The sequence below is a fragment of the Typopeltis vanoorti genome, chromosome 12 (genome assembly GCF_054136105.1).
Source record: "Typopeltis vanoorti isolate ZY-2024b chromosome 12, IOZ_Tvanoo_1.0, whole genome shotgun sequence".
NCBI classification, from domain to species: domain Eukaryota; kingdom Metazoa; phylum Arthropoda; class Arachnida; order Uropygi; family Thelyphonidae; genus Typopeltis; species Typopeltis vanoorti.
In genome coordinates, this window is record NC_143560.1 from 84,765,812 (window position 1) to 84,789,693 (window position 23,882).

The 23,882-nt window shown below is 33.1% G+C and overlaps 1 protein-coding gene across 2 annotated transcripts in view; it reads left to right on the forward strand.

Moving 5' to 3' along the window:
• LOC150100951 (ubiquitin carboxyl-terminal hydrolase 10-like) overlaps window positions 1-23,882 on the forward strand; it is a 229,365-nt gene that overhangs the window by 194,891 nt on the left and 10,592 nt on the right. For both annotated transcript variants that reach the window (XM_090401329.1, XM_090401330.1), the window contains exons 12-13: window positions 694-838; window positions 12,938-12,997. In XM_090401329.1, coding sequence (XP_090257455.1) covers window positions 694-838; window positions 12,938-12,997 — 205 coding nt within the window. The remainder of the gene's footprint in view (window positions 1-693; window positions 839-12,937; window positions 12,998-23,882) is intronic.

Consider the following 23,882-nt stretch of genomic DNA (forward strand, 5'->3'; position numbering starts at 1 on the left):
TTTAAGGCTTGTATGGCCACATTTAAACTCGGCAGCCGATTTTTTAATTGGCGAAAACGAAGGAGATGAGTGACCTTTAACTTTTATGACATATGTACCAACTTAGAAAAAAAAAATCTTGTCAGTAGTGTTGCCATCTATGGTCGAGGTCTGAACTTTTCCGACCACCCACGTGTGTGTATATGTATATATATTAATAACATTTATAAAAATGTCATTAGGACTATAGAATAGAGTGGAATGGATGACTGAATGAAATAAAAAGATTTTCAGCTGAAGAAGAAAATCAAAAGCAGAATCTAAATTGGATACTATGAGACATAAGTTGTCTGAGCTGTGTGCAGACTTTATTCATGAGAGCTGGTATGTTCTCATTAAGCCTGCTATGTTACTTGTTTCCTGTTTTGATTGTGAATTTAGGCTAAAGATGCTGGTATTTGGGCAAAATTTTTGTGCAGTGAAAATTCTAAATAAGCATTCTGTTATTAATTTTTATTTAAATGTCTAATTTTCAATTAGTTCACATATTCATGATCATGTCCTTTGTCCCATGGCATTAATACTTTATAATGGAGTACTTGAAACCTTTAAGTACCATTGCAGATAAAATTCTTTTCTCTCATTATGTTGAAATTCATGAAACAGAGCGAATTCATTAGTAATATTTAAAATACATTTTTTCCTTAACTACAGGTAGAAGCTTTTAGCCGCATCTGTTTAAGAAAACTGCCTCCTGTTCTCATACTTCACTTTAAACGTTTTATATATGATAAAGATGGTGGTTGTAAAAAAGTCATGAAAAAGACAGAATATCCCATATGTTTGGAGCTGGGAAAAGGTATTACTGTGAAGTATTATTTAGCAATAAATGGAAATTTACACTGAATATAATTAGTCTTAAATTATAAGTTTTTTGTTTTGTGTATTAGAATTTAGATCTATCTAGATAGTATTCTCTTCATATGATATGTACACTGTTGGGATGAAGTGAATTTAATGTAAGGTAAATTATATTTATTGTAATTATCAGAAATGTGTATAATTATTGTTAAATATAGATATTTTGTTTACAAAAGCTAAACCAGAACAATTTCAATAGTTTGTTGTGCGGGGGAGAATATCTTGGTATTAAAATTTATACCAAACATGGACATTGAGACATTTTTTGATATCACATTATCCATGATAAAGCAAAACATATTTGTGCCATTGAGATTAGATTGAAAAGTAACCACCTCTATAAGCATCACAGAACAAAAAAATTCAATGCATTAGAAGGGGATAGTTGAATCATTTTGATTCTGCTTCAAGAGAAGTTTAGAATAATATCCATGATTTAGCACTGAACTATGCATTTCGTATGATCTTCAGAATTGGCACATCCTTTATGTCAAGCTCGGATATGGTTTTTAGACTTATTTTAAATCTCGTTTCTTGGATGTATTTTTTCAAAATGTGCAAAAGCCTGGAAGAATCTGTTTTTTTTCTCTCCATTTTCAAGTTATTTTGAACTGTGGCTGAAAGGATTTTACTCAGATTTGGTATTTAGAATCATTAAAAAATTATTCTAAAAAGCATCTTTTCAAAGCTTCCCCATGCTTTATATCCTTCCCACCCAACAACTGATATCAGAGAGTATTCTCCTGAATTTGTCATAATTTCCAAATTTATAGTTCAGCATATAACCTGTTCTGATTGAAACATCCATATAGTAGACTACTTCCTGGATCAGTACTGCATGATCACTGTCACTAATTGGTGGCAAAACAGTTACATCCGTAACTTAGACACCTTCTGATGCTATGCTCAAATCTAACACTTTATCTTTATTTCTTTCTATGTGGCTTGATAAAGATGTCACACAGCAGCTCAATAAATTTTTCGTTTTTATTAACATGAGTTTTCTCTACTACCAGTCAATAGATGAGTCCCTGACTCCCTGGAGGTCTCTTAATAATAATAATAATAATCAGATAATTTAAGTTGGGCATAATACTCATTATGATAATTTGGCAATGCATTTCTATATGCTGAGCAAATAGACTGCCTAGTCTGTAGCATCATCTCACCTTTATTTCATCCTGTTAGCCTCCACTCTACATGGGACGTTATTATGATTATTGCTTTCACGTGTTTCTATCCTAACTCCTATCCCATGTTGTTATCATCAGACCTCCATGGAGTCAAGAGACTCATCATGGAAGGTCCCACACACACACAGCTTATTATATCTTGACTTAAGTGTCATCGCTGTCTCTGCACTCACCCCCCCACTCCATAAAAAAATATGCTCTTCACACCCTCCTTATGCAGCTTCCAGGGATGGCCTCTTGTTCTCTCCATCTCCAGACATTCTACAAAAAATCTTATCCATATTAATATGGTAATTATCCCTTATCAGCTTATGTTCCCCCCCCCTCTCCTTTTATCTGCTAGGCTCTGCAATTTTCATTCTCTCAAGCTGTTCTCATACTCCACATTCCAGAGACCAGGAACCAATTTAACAAATTGTCTCTGAAATCTCTGCAGCAACTCATCCTTTTGAAATCCAGGTGGTCAAATCTGTTCACAGTAATCCATATACTATCTGATCAAGCCTTGTACAATGGAATCATAATATCCTTACTTGTCAGTGTTCTCTGCTGTGTTGTCCTTGCAATTTTAAGAAAATGTCCACAAAACAACTAATGCAAATAATTTTAGGCTACGGTATATTCACCAAAGCAACAAACTCAACCACTTTATTTGTTTTCTTTGTTTATTTTTGTAGGATGATGTTCATCTCAGTAATAATATCCATTGCTTAAACTAAAGATGTCGGAAAAGATATTCTATTGAGGTTGATTCAAAATTTATACTTGTTTTTAAGCATTTCAATTATGTCCCTCCTCCCCTCTTCTCAGCACCAGGAATTGAATTTTAAACAACTGCTTTGCCTAATTTTCTATTGGAGTTTTCAAAACCTATTACCTCCTTTTACCATTTCAAGAAAAGAAGTAACGTGTCCTCTTGAAGCAGGTTCTTTTAAAAACCAGACTATTCCTTTGCAGTTTGACTCATTCACTATCTTCTTTTCTGTCAGATGTTCAACTGTTGAAAATATATCACGTTATATTCTCACCATACAAAAATTGTTTTGTAAAGAAAAGAAAGGTTAGTTTAGAGCATCGTTTCTCAACCTTTCTAAGTCCAAGGACCAGTAAAATGCCTAAAACAATTCTAAGGACCACTAAGTTATGTAATTGTTTTAAAAAACATATCTGGGAATTACCAACATTTGGGAAAAACTGTACCATTTATAACATAATAAATCTAAAAGCATGTTTTGAATACATATGATTTTGGAAGTAAACAATTAAAAGTGTATCATCATTGAACAAAGTTTTAATTTTTATTAAACAAATAAATAATACAATAAAATTATGTCACTACTTATTTTTAATGAAATAGTTGAGCTTCTTGGCCCTTGCAGAGTTGCTGGATATCTGGCTCAATATTGGTCAACTTCAGTCGAAGATCGGCACACACACTAAGACTTTTTTTGAGGAGCGATGAAAATCCTTCAGGCAATGACAATAATGGAAAAGAATTAAGTCGTGCCTTAATTGAAATAACCTTGTTAGTACTTTGCCCCTGGAAAGCCAGCGAATTTCAGAATGAAGCAAAAGTTGTATATATTATCTATATGCACTGTTCATTTCATCGCAGAGTACTGAAAATAAGCTGTTATTTAACAGTCGAGCTGTAATAAAATTAACCAGCTTTTACAGAATTGTATAGCACAGCTTTATATTCTGGTGGCATTCCTTTGGGGACTAACGCTTCCCTATGTATGAAACAATGTTCCCAATTCATATCCAGAGCTACTTCCTTGACCTGAGAAACAACCCCACTATTTCTGTCTTGTAAGGGCACGAGCTCCATCCGAACAGAAGTCCATACATTTCACTGGATCTTTTTGTGTATTATGTAATTATCGAGAGGGTGAAATATTTCTTCTCCACTTGTTCCGGATGACAAAGCTCTATAAAACAGAATATCGTCATGAATGTTGTTATCATGCACATATTTTACGTAGCATATTAACTGTGCATCATTTGTAACACCAGTAGTCTCGTCTATTTGTAACGCATAATAAGGGCTCTTCTTAACTCTTTTGATTAACTGAAATTCTATGCCACCTGCCATATCATTAATTCTGCTACCGACAGTGTCATTTGAAAGAGGAATCAAATCAACATCTTTTAGTAACTTGTTGCTAAACATAGTTTTTACCACATCTTTTATAGCTTGAAATAGTAAATTTTCTCCGATAGAATGAGGTTTCCCTGTTTTCGCTATGTGCAAACTTAAGAGATAGGATGCTTCCAGTGCCTTGCTCTTAATCGAACCCATGGCTGAAACTATATATTTCCCATGATTTAATGGGCCTAAGCTTCGCCAAAAAATTTCAATTGGCTTATTTTTCACATCGCAATGTTTAGTTTCTAAATGTCGTTGGAGTTTCGCAGGTTTCATGTACTCGTTCGACAACACTTAATAACACAAAATACATTGAGGTTTGTTTTCACTTTTATCTTTGTACTAAGTAAACCCAAATTCCAAATATGAACTGTTATATTTCCTATTGTATTTTTTCTTTGAACTGCTCGTTTCTTCTAATTTAATAGTATTAGATTTACTCACCGTTACAACATGTACATCACAATTAGGGTTAGCATCACCTGTTTCATTTGGTTTTCTTTTCAAAGTCCTAGTTCTAAACCACTTTTTCATTATTAAAAAACGTTTCCGAAAAATACTAGGGATAACTCATGACACACTTTGTCTAAGTATCACTTAGCACTTCTGAAGATATACTGAGCCTTGGTTGAAGCAGGAAAACCTTCAATAATAAAAATCAATAAGCAATAAGCAATTGGTTGAAATGTGTATAACACAAGTGTTTACTTCAAATCTGACAAAACAGCAAAGGAGGGCGGAAGCAATAAAACCATATTGTTGTTCAAAGTCTATTTTTCACTAGGTTAGACTATAATACATTTAGTTTAATCCTTTATCCAAGTGTGAGCAAACAAAGTTTGTGCCTGAAAGTATCTTCAGGACTGAATATAGTGTTGTACTATCTTACCTGGGTAAGTAGTACAATACCAAGGGGACTCGTAGCAAAGGTGGAGCAAGCTACCAACACTCCTATCCCAGTATCTCCCATAATGCAAAACACATCTCCCTGTGGATATGTATACTGTTATGCATTAAGGGATTGGCCACTACCCAGACTAGTTTCGACCTTTATTGAGGTCTCTTCAGTGGAAGCCAGGCCCAGAGTTGGAGATACCAGGCAGAAGCAGTAGCAAGGTCATCTTTACCTATAGGAGTTGCCAAAAGGTTTGTCACCTTTTTTTATTAAATTACTCTGGATTTAGAGAAAGATGTTGAAAGTTTATTTTTCACTAGGTTAGACTATAATAAATTTAGTTTAATCCTTTATCCCAGTGAGAGCAAACAAAGTTTGCACCTGAAAGTATCTTCAGGACTGAATATAGTGTTGTACTATCTTACCTGGGTAAGTAGTACAACACCAAGGTGGCTCGTAGTGAAAAATAAACTTTCAACATCTTTCTCTAAATCCAGAGTAATTTAATAAAAAAAAAAGGCGACAAACCTTTTGGCAACTCCTATAGGTAAAGATGACCTTGCTAGTGCTTCTGCCTGGTATCTCCAACTCTGGGCCTGGCTCCCACTGAAGAGACCTCAATAAAGTGCGAAACTAGTCTGGGTAGTGGCCAATCCCTTAATGCATAACAGTATACATATCCACAAGGAGATGTGTTTTGCATTATGAGAGATACTGGGATAGGAGTGTTGGTAGCTTGCTCCACCTTTGCTACGAGTTGCCTGGGTTGTACTACTAACCCAGGTAAGATAGTACAACACTATATTCAGTCCTGAAGATATTTTCAGGCGCAAACTTTGTTTGCTCTCACTGGGATAAAGGATTAAACTAAATTTATCATATTGTTGTTCATTTCACTCCTCTTTTATTACTCATCATTCTGCCGTTATTTGTTGGGTTTTTTAAGTATCCATTTCATTTCAATAATTTTTACTTATTCAATTTTAATTTGTTTTGTTTGGATGATTAATAAAATATACATTTATTTATTTAAGTCTGCAGACCACCTGTTCCATCATTGAGAAACACTGGTTTAGAGCATTATCCCCCCCCCCAAAGTCCTGACTACTTCTACTGCTGCTCATCGCCATTGTTGAAATAAGTAGTCTTAGAAATAACATAACCTAATAATCCTCTCTGCTCCAGTAATAAGCTGAAAACTAAGATTACACATTGCTATTTGAGAAATAAAAGAAAGAGTGTTTCCCAGAAGTCAGAAATAGTCCCAGTCAGTACTGCAGTGTACATCATTGTTTACATCCATTTGATTGTGTGACATTCTAAACAGAAATAGTGATATTTTTTTGAAGGCTGAAATTCTGCCAAGATTGCAATTTCTTAATTTATAGTAATCATAGCTTCATTATTATTATCTGATGCGATTAACTTTGAAAGAAACAATTTGAAAAAAAAAAATAAAGAAATATAAAGTGTACTGTGTTGTGTTACATAGGTGTTTTTTTTTTTTGGGGGGGGGGGGGGGGGATTTAATTGTCTGTTCATTTCAGATTTGTTTATTTTCACAAGAGAATTTGGGTATTCCACTTTGAGAGCATGTATCTATACAATTTTAGCATAAAAGAGTAGTAAAAAAAGTATGGCTACTTTAAAAGTTCCACATATCAAAACTAGCAGTAAATGTATTTCTTTTCAGGTGAGCAGTCTTTTGTTCTTTTGACAGAGGAACAACAACAATAATGATGTGCAATGTGTCCTTCTTTATTGGACATGATCTTTTTAAATCCAAAGTTTATTCACTTTTGCGTGTGTGTGTGTGTTGGGGTGGGGTGGGTGACAAGATTATTTTCTTAATATTTTTGCCAACTGAACATTGAAAATAATTATAGGAATGACATATCACTAATGCTTTAGCTGCATGTTAGGTGCAAACTTATATGTAATTGCTCAAATTTAAAGATAAAATATTACATTATTATAAAATGTCTTGGTATGTGGTAGAAAAAAGATTACTTTTTGTGAATAAAAACTGTACAACTGCAGAAACTATAATTTCTAACTACAAATTTTGGGAGGGGAAAAAAAAAGACATAAGAAACGGCAAAATTTTTAAAACCTATTTTTAATGAAACTTTTTATAAAAGTTTCATTAAAACTTTTCACTACAGGAAAAATAAATTTCATAATCATGTAATGTAATTAGGTAAAATTAACAACAAAAATGATTCTGGCATTTGCTTTTCCAGACCAGTAAATGATTGCAACTATTTTCTGTACTCATGAACGGCTGCTTATTTTGTCCTACCATTAACAACAGACTATAAGTATGTTATAAAAGATAAAGATATAAAAATATATATGTTTAGTCTAATATCTCTATTTAAAATTAGTTACACTGCATATACTGTAAGGAACTACATGTTTCTTGTTTTCAAGTAGTATGTCTAAGATGCAACTATGAATGTAAGGCAATCCATTTAAATGCTTGCCTGAATGTGAAGGATTATCACACCTCTTAATGAACATAATTGACGGTTAGCACTTCTTAACCATGTTTCTTCAGCAATCTCATATGCTTCATATCCTGATTTTGGTGGGACATGTATTGTGGCCAGAGGGAGGTTAAACCCCCTAGTTTTAAGATCAATTGTGGGGGTGAGAATGTATTTATTATTTTGTTTGCTATAATTTCATTTTTATTTGCCAGATGATGATTTTTTTTTTATAGTTGGGGTCTCCAAAGATCAGAGCTGGATAACTGTGGAGACATCAACATTGCCTCTAATCAATTTAAAAAACTAACCAGGAATCCTGATATAATGTCTGCATACTGCTTTGGTGCATCATTATCAGTGTTTTGCTGCTGCTGTAGCATTTCTTTGGCTAAACAATTACCCTGCCTTTTCTTGAAGGGTAGATGAGTAAGTAGTGAATAGTCAGCTAATGGGAAACCCTTCAGTCAGTGGAATTAAAGACGGGCACAATTAGTATGAGAAACATGAATTCACAAGTGATAGAAATAGCAGAATTAAAATACCATGGTGTTAGCAGATGAAGATGACAGAAATAGGCAAGATGCTCCTAATAGTAAATGTTATATTCATTTAGTACTGACCAGGAGAAGGAAGATGCAGCTGTAGTATTCATTGCTAAACATTCAAAAATTTAATAGTTAATAATGTATTTTATAAGAACATCAGAAGAATGATTCCTTGCCTTGATGATAGCAAGCATTAGAGTAGAAAGGGGAGAAATAAGAAAATATTAGTTGGAATTAAATAATAAACAAAAACTTTTTGATTGCATGAGAAAGGGAGTTTACAAATATTAACTTGAAGATATTCTTAAATGAAGTAGCATTAATGTAAAATGGATAAAACTGAAGAACATCTTGCATAATTTAATGTCTGGATTTATCCCTAGAAGTAAGTCAATATTGTAAAAAAAATCAGTTCTTAAAAAAATAGGTGGAAAGAGTATGTCTGATAAAGCAGCTGTTACGCATGATAAATACTTAAAAGCTAATTTTTACTCAAAAACTAGTATGAACTATATGTTAGTTAATAACTATAAAGAAAAATTTGAATTTCAATTTCATCTGGGTAGAAATGTTATGATTAATCCTAATAGTTTTTTTGTGTGTGTGTGTGTGTGTATATATATATATATATATATATAAAAGGAATTAAGCACTACCAGCTCCTGGAACAGGTATTATTATTATTGGCTACTCAATGGCATTCTTAGACTCATCAAGGGAGGCCCTGAGCATCTGCTTAGCACTATCCAACATTTGTGCAGTAGTTAATACTTTGAACACATTTACAGTCATGGTACCTACAAATTCTGGCAATTCCAATCTATTCCACTCATTCACCACCCAAAGAAACGGTCTAGTTTTTACACCACTTTTAACTACACTCTTGCTCAGTTTCCAAGGATGGCCACTAGTTCTCCCACCACCAGACCTGTTCTGAAAAATTTCCTCTATTAATCTTTTAAAAAATCCTTCAGTAATTTGTGTCTCAATCATATCATCCCTTTTCTAATTTCTGTAACCCACAAATCTTCAACCTGTCCGAATGAGGTTCATTCCATAGGGCTACTATGTAACTTACTGTGCAGAAAGACTATATTGACTATATTTAAATAAAACTTTTAAATTACTGCCACAGTAACAATCTAGTTCTAACACAAATTTTGACTAATATCGTTATGTTTTCTAAACTAAACAACTTGGCTTTCGGCGTTCTCCAAACACAGGTCTATCACAAGACGGCACCTGACAGCGAGTCCTGTCAGTTGATCTATCTGTCGAATGATTTTGAATGATCCATCTGTCTTACAGAAGTCATTTGCATCTGTATATGTGAACACTGGTGAGTTGGATTTTAGAGTTAGAATTACTGTTTGATAGCATAATTACTTAGTTTAATTAATACACGAGGAGAAAATTATTGGTATTGTAAAGTTAGCATTTGAAGGTTGGAGGGCAGCATGATAAGCTTTTGTTTATTAATTAATCATGCCATGCAACTGCTCACTTTATAAATATAACCTGAGCAGTTGCATGTCATGATTAATCATTTCACACACTCTTGTCTCTTGTTCATTTTCAGTGAATCATTGAATAGGAATAGCACTTTTGTGTGGTTTTTTGTATTGAGATTTACATTATGAGGTAAATAAAGAGTTGAATAAAAATAAGCAATTAAAACCCTATAGGCATAATTAAAACTTTATGAGATAGGACACACAATATATCAAACATATCAATTAAAAAAAAATAAAGAACTGCACTACTTGAGACAAAACCTTGCAATTAATGGTTATGAACCCAAGACGAACAGCAAAATTCTTAATACATCTCCAGCAGCACCCTTACTTAAGATTCCAAGAATGCAATCACACTGCCTTACATCAAAAATGTCACAGACAAAGGTGACTGCATTGTTCCATGAGTACAACTTAAAAGTAGCTTTTTTTTTTTTACCTTTACAAAAAACTCGAGATTCTTACTTCCACCAAAACCTCCACATCACCCCATGAAAAAACCAGGCATTTATGAGATTTTTTGCTCTTATGGCATTTGTATAGTCCAGGCAATAAGGTCTGGAGAGATCTGCATGTTTGAACACATAAGATGTTGAAAAAAACGAAGGCAGTATAAATCAGGCTTGGCATTCCACACAACTACTACAGGACATCAAGTACTACATAACGCAATAAAAATCGAGGCTTAATCTTACACCAAGTATGGTCTACTTTCATCAAAAATTTAACTGTCGAGGACCTAGGATATGACAGAACATGATAACAACTAGCAGTGTTCCAACATGCATACAGTAATGAATTGACCAGTTTTATTCTGGTTTCTCATTTGTATGTGGCAGTTGTGAAGGTATCATAACATCTAATATGTGTGATTAATTGAGTCTTTTGTTGTGCAAAACCTTTTTATACCAATACCCCCTGATGATGTAAGTCTTACGACTTACAAAACTTTAATTGCTTATTTTTATTAAATTCTTTATTTACATCATAATGTGGGCTCAGTTACAAAACTTCCCACAGAACTGCTAAACCACAGAAACTTAGGTTTTCATTTAGGAATAGTACTTTCTGATTGGGAATTTACAAGCATTATTCCATAACTGTAAATGATAATAAGTTACTAGTTGTTTAATAGAGACGTGCATTAGACATACTATATATAAATAAATAAATATTTATTTATTTATTTATTATAAATAAAGGCTTCCCCTATCTGGCAAATGATTTCATACACACCAATTCTATTTGGGCATATTTTAATTAGTGTGCTTTTACATGGTACACTGTCAAGGCTTTGTTAAAATCCAAATAAATCACCTCATAGTTACTACCTCATTTTCCCGTATAACATAATAAGTAACTAAGTTTGTTCATAAGGACAGTGTGACAAGATGAAACTTTATCATTCACATACTATATTTTTTTAATAATGGCTTCACAAATGCAAAAGAAAACTAAGTTTCTCTACTACTTAACAGATACAGCGAGACTGTGATACAGAAAATATTTCATAATTATCATCCCTCTTTCATACTGCAAACTTATTTTGTTAAAAGGATCAGCATACCTTATCTTAAAGGAACATCTGAACAAATAGCTAGGACTCTTTGCAGATATAATTTATACACCACTTCAAACCATCCCAGAAGTTGTCATCTTTCTTACTACATATCAATGATACATCATCACCTTTACCCATGTCTGGTGTTTATCAAATACCTTGTTCTTATCATCTTGCTACTTTGGACAGACTGGCCATTCTGTTACTATTAGAATCGAAGAGCATCAAGATTATATAAGATTTTTTTGATTCTCAAGGTTCAGGCCTTGCTTCTCATGCCATTCTAGACAGAGTTCATTGGAACTGTACCTGGAAATGCTACACTACAATAGATTCAAATTTTATCATCTATGTTTTTGAATTGTATGAAGTCTTATGCTACTGTCCCAATCTTAATTGGACAGACTGTATGTTTTCTAAGTTTTGGGAAGTGATTGCTGTTAATTGTTTATATTTTTATTTATTATTATTTTTAAATTAATTAATTATACATCCATTCCCACTTCTGAATGCTAATAGTGTTTCCTCCTACTGGACAGTTGTGATTGAGATGTGATATTATATACACTGTATGACTTGTTCTTGTATTTAGAATTTATAGGTTGTTAACAGTTTTTCTGTCTTCTCCCAGAAATTGGCTCATGACATATTTTAGCAAAACATATAGGAGTAATAAATTATATGTAGTTTTCTCTTATGTGTGAAGCTATTAAAAAAAATAATATGTAAATGATGTTTCATGTTGTCACACTCTCATTACGAACAAACTTGGTCACTTATTATGATAGTCACAAGTGAAAATGAGGTAATGACTATAAGATGGTTTATTTGGATTTTGACAAAGCCTTTGAGTGTACCATGTAAAAGCCCACTGATTAAAATATGCCTGATAAGAATTGATGTGTATGAAATCATCTGACAGATAGAGGATAGAAAGTAGTGTTTAGAGGAAATCTCCAGAGATAAAATTCTTATACCAGAGGAAAATTATCAGAGATATTTCTTCCTTTAAACTGCTCCTGAGGAGAAATTATTCCCTTCCCCATTCACTGTAGAGAACCTACACTATTACAACCTTTGGCTTCACCAATCTATTAGTGAAATTCTGTTACTGAAATTCCTAGCTTCTTTAAATAGTCTTTAAATAGTTTAAATTTTAGTTAAAATAAAAATTTTAAACATGCATAATGTTTGTGAATTACAATAAAATTCCAAAAGAACAATATGTTATTCATGCACTCACATTTAATGTGCTTTCATTTCTTGTTTATTCATCATAATCATTTGTACCACTATACCACTTGTATGAAGAGGTGACTATTTTTGTGGCTGTTGTCCTTCACCTAGATAAAGAAGAAAAAAATTGCCTCCACATCACAACAATATTTTGAAAGTTGATTCTGGTGTTTTTTGATATTAAATGTATTTCAGTATATTGAATTTTAACATCAGCTGTTCAATAACAGACATAAAATGGCATGACTCCTATGTAACTTTGAAGACTTTCAATAACTGGATAGGCTATTGAAGTTTGCTAAAAAGTCATTTGTTATAGTTTGTGTGAGTATATCCAGTATTAAATTAACTCAATTAACTGTTCATATTGTCCATAACTACTTATCAAAATACTTTTCATCTGAGCTCATGTCACATAATGATATTATCATGGAATTCTTGTTATTTTGCAGAACTTCTTGCTCCAGAGTTGAAGAAACAAAAGCATATATATTACTACACTTTATTTGCTGGTAAGATTATTTGAACTGCCTTGTTGTATGTTTATATGTCATAAATTGGGATATTCTAAATCGGTGTAAAACATTTATTTAAGGTTGGACACACTAAAGTTTGCATTCCATGATTTACACTTTAGTAATTGTTTTGTGATATTTGCTACATCATTTCCTAATATGTATCACCAAGGGATATACAAGATCCTATTTGCTTTCAAAGTAATACTGGGTCGCTTAAGGATCAAAGCCAAATAAATAACCGCCTTTTAGGAATGCGGAGAACCGACTGGGGCTTCTGACCTAATGTCCAGTCCTCACCTTCACATAGTGCACCCCTATAATAGGTATCTACTGGGTACTGAACAAACAAGGATGGATTTACAATTTGGAACTTAGTTGACCAAATTGTATTTTTTATTGGCTTAAACCACAAATCCATATGATGGTACGTGATTAGATTTCCTACTGTCATGGTAACCTGAACATCCCTTGGGGGTACATATCAGGAAATTGATGATGTAATTTTTACTTTATCGCATCAATTTACCTAGATTTTGGTCTCCTTGGAGGTTTTCTGTGCTACTTGACATCAAACACCCATTTTGTTAACATTTCTTTTTTTTTTGTTCTATTTACATGGTAATCATCACATTATATAATTCTGTTCAGACATTCTTGAATGCTGTTGAACGTTAAGTTCTACAAAAAAAAAATAAAAAATTCAGGAAAATCTCAAAATGCTTATATCTGTAGATCTTCGGATGACTGTTTTCTTAATAACATAGCAAAAGTTATAGAACCATAAGTTAAAATTAGTTTGAACACTTCCATATAGATTGTTTGTTGGGTGTCCTGAACTTCCTTGATGGATTTATTTAGGAGTATAATATCACTCTGCATAAAGTAAATGGCTGAGTTTGAATATCTGATTATGATATTAGATTCGATGCCACTTTCAGCCATTATTCATCCAATTATAGATGACGAATAACAGTGGAGGTGGCGTACCGCTTGACTGTGCACTTGATTTTGTATGAAGCCATCTTTTGCTGAATACTGAAATGTCTCAGTTAACCATGTAATTATAGTTTTTATGATACACATTATATGTCTTTTTCTGATCTACGGAAATGAAATACAAATCATGGGAATGCCTTATGTTCCCATGATTTTTAACTCTGGATTTATTAATTCAAATCTAATTATAACAGACTCATTCACTATAATAAACTCTAAAATTCTGCATTATGCCATAGGAAGAATCCTATAGGTATCACATTGTTTAAATGAAATTATATAGCAAAAATATCAAAATACAAACTATTTTTGGTAATTTCTATAAGTTTGTTATAGTAAAAAAATATGGTCTTGAAAGTAACTATGTAATGAAAGTTTATGTTCAGTATATATTTCACATGGAGACTGTTTAAGAATTTTTTTCTCCGTTGCTTTCTTTGCATTATAGTACACTTCTTCAGGTGTGGGGGACTAAACTTATTGCATTAAATGAGTTAAGCCACAAGCTATTTTACAGTATTGTTAATACATGATTTCATAGAGTTTTAACAGCCTTGCATACATGGTTCACATATCATTATGCTGGCTAAATGTGATGAGTGTTCAAGACTGTGTGCACCAGGTTTTGATGAAAGAAGAGAAAACCTATGTAGGACCATACCTTATTTCTTGTTAGGTCAGGGAAGAGAGAGAGAGGGGAGGAGGGGGATGTCAAGGACATACAGAAAAAACAAACACATGAATTAGAAACTAGTGACATACAATAGAAGACAAGCCATCAAGTTCTAGGGCAATATATAAGAATGGTCTACACGGATTAAAATTTCTTCATCAGCATATTCCATCTCTGAAATGTTAAACCATAATAAGTATAATTAGAAACAAGGTATGAACCTATATACATGGTTGTTTCACCATCTTTCATCAAATACCTAATGCATGCATATTTGGGCATTTTACACACACACACACCATCATATTTTATGTCACTTTGCTGATTAAATTCCTGATATGTACCCTCAAGGAGTGCATGGCCTGAATTCAAATTTTTCTTCCCTTGGTTTCTTTCCCATAGTTTAAGGAATGCAGAGGACTGACTGAGACCTTGGACTTAATGTGTAGTCTTCACCTTCATGTGGTGTTGAGAGTGGACTAGCAATTTGGAACTAAACCAAATTGTACTCTCTATTGACCTAAACTAGAAATACATATGATGGAATTTCAAGTTAGCTAGTATATTTAATGGTTCCACTCACTGTTTTCATCAGTAAACTAGGAAACTCAACATTAGAAGAATTGAAGATTGGGGGAACTATCAATATAAGAAGTATTAATGGAAAGGAAATTGCAAAAGAACTAAATGTACCACATGTACATAAGTGGTATCACTGAGGCAAAGAAGACAAGAACAGGTGAGACCTTGCTAAATAATAGGTATAGAATGTTGTATTCGTGCAGTAACGATCAAGGAAAGGATGGAGTAGCAAAAGCATTCCAAACATTCCACATAAACTTCCTGATAAAATGAGGAAGTTTATTTTCAATAGACTTGAAAATAAACTTCCTGATTGGAAAGCAATTTCAAGTAGTTATGTGGACACACTTGAAAATGTGGAAATAACAGTGAAACTTATTTGTGCCTATAGTCCCATAGCAAGTTCTAATTTTCAATCCCACATTGAGAAGAACCATATGTTCTTTTTCAATGTGATATTCATTCAATCAAGAACAGAAATTTCAAAAAGAAATTACTGGTAAACTGTAGACTCAACTATATACACATTATTGAAGAAAAATTGAAACGGTTCAAAAACAACTAAACTTTGGGGATTCGTTGGCATGCTCTGAAAAAAAAAAAAAAAATTGATTTAGCTATGGAGGAATGTGGTGAAGTTATCTGCAAGAATAGAAAATTTAGAACACTTTGTTGTGGATACAAGAAGTTGAAGCTGTCCTGGAAAAGAAGAAAGCATATCAAAAGTTCTTAGCAAATAAGTTGGTCTTGTTTAACTGGGTGACTAACTCCCCAAGCCAGCTTGAAATTTCATATGCTCTACCATGATTTTCTGATTTAAGCCAATATACAATTTGGTTGGTTAAGTCTCAAATTGCTAGCCCACCCTCATTCGTTCAGTACTCTGTGGATACCTACTAACGTGGTGTACCACATGAAGGTAGACATTAAATTTGAAGCCCTAGTTGGTTCACTGCATTTCTTAAACTGTGGGAAGGAAACTAGGGAAAGGAAAATCTTAATTCGGGCCATAGTCATTTTTCATCTGAGAAGATTTCTGTGATGGAGAAAATGTTGAAACTTTTCCTTTTTTGTTTATATTCCACAGTTTTGATCAATCTAATGTTAAATCAACTGTGGAACAAGGGTGGACATTATCTCCACTGCTATCTTTGATATGGATTTTATATGGATTTTATATGGAATTTATATGGATCATGGGTCACATTATGAAAGAAATGTGATATTCTTAATCCTGATATTAGAATTAAAGATTGCTAGCAAAGGTTGGTTGATTGGTAGAGCCTCTGCTACTAATGGCTCACAAAAAGTTAAGCAAGTTTGAGCGCGGTTAGTATTTTATTGAAAAATAACAATTTTTTTTACATTTTTTCATCAGAATTATTGTCGCTATTAGACAATATTCGGCAACGTTTGCGAACTGGTGCAAAATCGCTTTCATCACCAGAAGAGATAGTGAGCGCATCAGAACTATATGGTAAAGGCAATGGTTCTTCACAAAGAGAATTTGCTTCACTCTCGTTCTGTGCTGATTTTTTTTCTTCTGACAATGTAATCAGTGATTAAACTTTGCAGTGATGATTTTACTAATTTTTTATACAGCTCGCGATATCCAGACATACAGTTCTTTAGCTCACGTTGGAATTTAAAGGCTCATTCAGAATTTGTGCCATTAACAAGAAAATGATTTTCCAATTTATTGCACAATTCAAGACCTTCTCGAATTATATTTGCAGGGAGGTGGGACAGGTTTTTCTTCCACTTCACTATCGTTTTCTGGATCTTCGATGATATCTAAAGTTAATCGATATCCAATAATATTGTCACTTAAGGCATTATCCACATGCAATTCGTCTACATCATTCTGGCTAAATGTATCAAAACCTTCTCCACCAATTTCATGTGCAAGTAATGATTTCAGCTGATGATGTAGATGTTTCAATGGTTGCACTGTTTGCAACACATCCAAGCCAAGCTTTTTCCAGTAGGCATTTAAAGTTTGTGCTCTTATTTGAGCAATAGCAGATGAAGCATGATTTAAGCAATCCAAAATAGAAATTTTTTTCCAAACGTCAGTTACTGTTAATAATTCATTTTCTAGTTTATCCAATATAAATTGAAAAGTGTGCTTAACGTAATATTTTTTAAAAGCAGCAATTATGCCTTGATCTAATGGCTGAATAATGCTTGTTGTATTGGGTGGAAAAAACACTACCTGCATATTTGGATGTTCTAAATGCAGTTGACTTGGTGCATTGTCAACAATTAATAAAACTTTTAAATTTAGATCTTTTTGCTTCATATATGTTTCCACTTCTGGTACAAAGCAATTATTGAACCATTCAGTAAATACAGCAGTTGTTACCCAGTCCTTTGTATTAGCCATTCAATGTACCAGCAGCTGTTTTAGATCTTTGCCTTTTAGAGCACGTGGTCTTAGAGATCGATTTACTACAAGACATTTCAACATTTGATCCTCTAACTCATTGCTACAAAGTAACAACATTACTCGATCTTTGCTTGCTTTAAACACACTTGCTTTTTTCTCAGACTTTACGATGTAAGTTCGACTAGGCATTTTCTTCCAAAACAATCCTGTTTCGTCAGTGTTAAAAAATCAGGACCAATATCCACTATCTTCAATAATTTTGGTTAACTTCTCTTGAAAATTTTTGGCTGCTGCAACCTAGCCTGTAACCTTCATGTTATGAAGTGCATTCCTTTTTAAAATCCCAGTTAGCCATCCTTTGCTAGCTGAAAGTTCTTTATCAGCCTGGGAAGCGGAAGTAGATGGCTCCTGTCTTCATCTGTTCATAAAACCGAAGAGCTTTTTGTTTAATTTAATAACCACTTACAGGAATTCTTCTTTGAGTTAATTCTTCAATCCAAATTATGAGCGCTTGTTCCATTTTTTCTAATAAAGCATCTCTTGAGTACGATGATAATTTGGCATTTAGTTTTGTGTCAGAAATGACAGATTTTCTTATTGCGACTTCATTCTTTTTAATTGCTCTTATAGTAGATTCACCTAAATTAAATGTTTACCAATCACCGTCAATCCCTCCTTTTGCTAAGCGATCTAAAATTGCAATTTTCATTTCCAAAGCAATTGCTTCTCTTTGGTGCTTATTTTTCTCCATTGGGCCAAATTAAATCTTTAAAATAAAAATTAGCAAAATTTAGACTTATGATAATGAAAAGACAAACACTTACTCGCATGCAAAATTAAACTTCACGGACATGCACTGCTTACACGTTGCTCATGTTATGCCAGAATGTGCTGCAACACGCTGATCATTATGTACAGCGGTACATAAGTTTCGAAGTTATGCACCACATAACTTCAAAACTGCATAAAAAGAGACCCGAGTGTATTTAGTTTTATTTATATTGATCTCTAACTCCATCTCATTAGTTTTTCTTTCCAGTTCATTATGCACTTCAATTAATCGTTTCTTAGTCCTTGACACGATGACTATATCACCATCATAAGCACGTAACTGACTTGATTTATTAAAAATTATCCCTCTTTGGTCTAAATCTTTAATCGCATAATGTAAAGCTATAATAAATAACGTTGTTGATAGTGCATCTCTTTGTTTTACGCCTTATTAAATTTGAAGGGGTCACTAAATTTATTATATATTCTAACTTTTGCTTTTGTTTTTTTCATCGTCATCATTACTAATCTAATTAATTTTTGTGATATCTCAAATTCTTTCATAGCCTTTTGTAGACTATCTCTGTTTAGACTGTCAAATGCTTGCTTAAAGTCTATAAATAACATATGTAGGTCTATTGCATTCTCAAAACATTTTTCCATTAACTGTCTGATAATGAAAAGTTGATCGATGGTACTTCTGTTTGATCTAAATCCACATTGATATTCTCCTATTTTCTTTTCGGTAATTTCTTTAAGCCTCTCATTTATTATGGATGTAAGAATTTTATAAACTACATTAAGTAACGTAATACTCCTATAATTACTACAGTCGAGTTGATCTCCTTTTTTATAAATAGGGCAGATTATGCCAACATTCCAGCTGGCTGGCATTTCTTCCTTGGACCAGACTGTCGAAAATATATCCTGTAGTACAAAACATGTTGAATCCCCTCTGTGTTTCAGTAATTCTACAACTATATTATCTTCCGGTGCTTTATTATTTCTCGTTTTTTGTATGTCAACTTCAATTTCACTAGTTTTCGGTGGTGCTATAGGGGTATTCTCCTCTATATCAATGTCCTTTTTGTTTCTAATTGAATATTTTCTCCATTTTCTTCTCTATTTAATAAATCCTTAAAATATTCTGCCCATCTCTCTACTGTTTTTATTTTTCCTCTCCTAATAAATTTCCTTTCTTATCTCTTTACATCCACTAATTCTTGGTTGAAATCCTTTTTTCATTTTTTGGATGGCAGCATAAAATTTTCTACTTTCATTTTGAGTATTAAGTTCTATTTCTTTTATTGTTTCATAACCATTTTTTAGTATATTATTTGCTTTTCTTCTAAGTTCATTGTCTCTCTCCCGATTATTTCTGGTGTTTAGCTGCATCATTTGTTCTCTGGCTCTGTTATTCTCTTTTATAGCTGCATCACATTCTTTATCAAACCATTTTTCATTATTAGTTCTTTTCTTTTCACCTATCATTTCAGCTACCGCTTCTTTAATCATATTTTCTATTCTATTCCATTTTCCATCAATACTATTGAATCTATCAGCTATGTTATTTTTAGTTTTATTTAATTTAGTTTTCAAGTTATCTCGGTATTTCTTAGCTTCCTTTACATCATTACTAAGTTTATCTATGTCCCATAACCCAGCCTTCTTTTTTGTCATCTTTATCAGAATTTATAATCTTTCTCTTATAATCATTTTCACTAGATAATGATCGCTCACAATTAGGGCCTCTACCGCTCTTGACATCAATGACAGAGGAGAAATGACGTCTCGACACTAAAACATGATCAATCTGGTTTACTTCATTCGTGCCTGGTATCCTCCAAGTTCCCAGGTGAATTGCTTTATGTGCAAACAATGTGCTTATGAATAATTTGTTTCTGATTGCAAATTGCATCAGTAAATCACCATTTTCATTGTTTTTATCATGTAATGTAAATATTCCTGCCACTTTTGATTTTCATCTCTCCCAATCTTAGTATTAAAGTCTTCCATGATTAATAGAATATCATACATTTGTGTCTTACAGCAGACTTCGTCAAGTTGCTTATAAAATCGATCTTTATCAATTTCTTCTTTTTTCCTCAGTTGGTGCATCAGCTGAAATGACAGTAATGTTTCTAAATTTTACTTTTAATCTTATTTTGCATATTCAGTCACTAATAGCTTTGTATTCTAAAATACTTTTCTGTATTTCCTTGCTTGCTATGAAGCCAGTACACAGCTGACCAGTTTGTTCATTGGGACTACTATGAATAACACTATAATGCTAATGCTGTTTATCAATACTCCCCTGTCTTTGCCATCACATTTCTTGTAGTGCAATGAGGTCTATTTTATATTTCAGCATTTCATTAGCCACTTCTTCATTCATCTTTCCTATTTGTTTCATTGTCCTTACATGCCATTTTGATATCTCTTCTTATTTTTCTGTCTATTTGCAATCCAATTATATCCTTTTTTCCATTCCAGGTTGGTTGCCATTGCATACTGTTTGGAGGTTTCGTTTGTATCGGTTTCATAGCATCAAATTTTTTATGAGATTTAGTTGCCAACCCAATGCACAGCCCTCCTCCTTCATCCGGACTTGGGACTTGCTGGAGTGATCGCTACTCAGAATAATCAATTTCGGCGGAGTTGTTAAATCACTTGATCAAAAACTGGAGACTATAGATATGAGTTCAGAGAAAGATTAGAGGAGTGAACAGATGTACCTATGACAGAATTCTATGACATCTATGACAGAATTGTATTAAAAACATAATTCTGTCATAGAATATCAAAGAGGGAGAATTCATCCCAATATTAGGGATGGATTCTCCTTCTTTTAATTAGCGTTTCTTTTATGAAAATTCTAGTTCTTATTTAAGTGGTAACTATTTTATTGTACAACAGTTGGAAAATTTATATAAAGCATGTGATTTTGCATGTTGGTGACCAATTCGCACATCCTTTATTTTTTTCTCCCGTTCAGCATGAATTGACTGTTATTGGCACCTTGCCAGGCTCGGTTCTATGAAGTGTGGGCATACAATAGGAAGGAAGTTGACATTGTTTGTGTTCAAGAATATATGATCAGGACTGATTTAAGGATAATTATATGGTCACTTGAATAAAATAGGGAAAAAAATGTTAGCAGAACATTTGATGCCAAGATGGCAGGAAAAAGACTCAAAAGATATCCAAGGTCTAGTTGGATTGAGTCAGTCAGAAATGCCTTATAAGAACAAAATGTTAGATATATAGCAATAATGGAGTGCTGACAAGTAATAGACTAATATGAAGGAAAATGGTTGATTGATGATGATAATAATAATGTAAACTTAACTATGTAGTGTCGTAGTAGCCTGAACATCCCTTGAGGGTACATATGAGGAAATTGATGATGATGAGTTTGGCTTAGTTTCTTAAGTATGCTCATATAAAAATCTTACTTTGAACACTTAACGGAAAAAAATGTCTGTAATTCTCTGTCAGTTTCATCCCACTTCACACTTTTTAATGACTATAATAGCCCACTCTGATCATTTGGAATTTGACCTTGAAGTTACAGAAATGTCCAGCAAGATAAGTAGTAAAATTGTTGCTGGGTGTCTTGTAAAATAATTACTCCATGCATCCAGAATATCCTACCTTGTCCTCATTTTTTTATGTATTCTTTATCACTTTTTTGTGGTACACTTTTTTCTACCAAAAAATCTTGGTAGAATTGTCTTATCTTCTTGTTATTGTAATCATATCCTGTTAATAACCTTGAAGCATGTACTAGGTATTGGTATTTCAAGACAATATTTATTGACTAATTTCCTATATACTTTATAATCATGTTGTCAGGTATTTCATTTGATCAGCTTTTGCACATTTCATTTATATCTTTTTCATTCATGAAAACTTTTTCATATATCTAAACCATCCTTTAACTGTATCCAGCTCTTTTACTGCCATATTTGCTTAGATAGGTGATCAGATAATTGTTTTGCTAATCTTTCATCTCCCATTCTGTTTGTGTCCATATCAATTTAGATAAGATCTTTTTAGCTGTTTATGAACATTAACTGTAAAGATCTTTCTGATATCATCATTGTTAATATAGTTCTGCCACTGATGCTATCTATTTGTTCACCTATTTTCCTTAGAATTCTCATATTATCAGTAATCACTAATTAGTCATTCCTGACTAAGCTGGTATGGTAGGGAAGTACTGTGGGTTCCAGCCAGAACACTTGTTTTATGGATTTAATATGCTGGCCTCATAGCCTTAGTTGCTTATTCATTAAATAATCCACACAACCAACTTCCTATCAAAGGACTATCTGTTTTATTTTTATTAAAACATTTGCAGGTTCATTTAAAACTGATTTGAATACTTTTGCCTTTATATTGTTTGTTTTTCCACTCATCACCAAACATTATGCCTAAATACTTAAAATATGTAGCTTTTTCTCTGAGTTCATAATGAGAATATAGTTGGCATTTTCAGTTTTGTCTTTTTATGGTTTTCATATCAGACTTGTTACAGCAACTATTCAGTTTAGTTAGTGTCATGAAGACTTCTGTAAGAGGATAATGCCATCTTTATACAGAAATGTGCTTGAAATTTTTCTTTTCTTGTTAGATTTCATAAAACAATTCGCATAGATGATAGATAATATTGTCTGATATGCCATTAAAGTACTTTTTTCTCTCTCAAATAATGTGTGCTGGCATGCATTCTTGAAAAGTTGATAATTGAAACTAATCACATCTGTATGTCATGTGTCACTGCTAATAAATATGTCAGTACACTGTACCATCCCAAAAAAGTACTGTTATGTTCTCCATTTCTGACTGCTGATTTGTAACTTGAGTATATGCTTTAATGGATCCTTCTGTATAGGTTTTTATTATTAACATGATGTTTTTAGAAACATCATGTTATTGTTTCTCTGAAGGAAGGCAATCTGATATTGCCTTCCTTCCTAGATGTTTTTAGAAAGTCTTTCCCTTGCTTCCTAATCAAAAGATTTCCTTATGTTCAAAAAACCTTCAGTAGTAATCCTTATTCTCAGTAATATATGCACACTTCACCTGTATACATCTTCAAGAGATCTGGAAACTGTTTGTCTAAAGATATTATTATTATACAGGCACCTCCATGGAGTCCGAAGACTCATCGCAGGAGACACAATCTATCTTACCTCTCCTTGAACCTATTAACAGAAAAAAAAAAAAAGCACTCATAACTGACTATGGCAACCCATTTCACTCATTCACCACTTCCCAAGCAAAAAATCTAGTCCCTACATCCCTACTGACCACACCTTCACTCAACTTCCAGGGATGATTCCTTGTGCTGGTCCCTCTTGCCAAGTGTTGAAACATTTCCCCTGCATCTATCCTATAAAATCCTTTAAGCAACTTAAATGTTTCTATCATGTTCCCTAACTTCTGCAATCCACACACCTTCA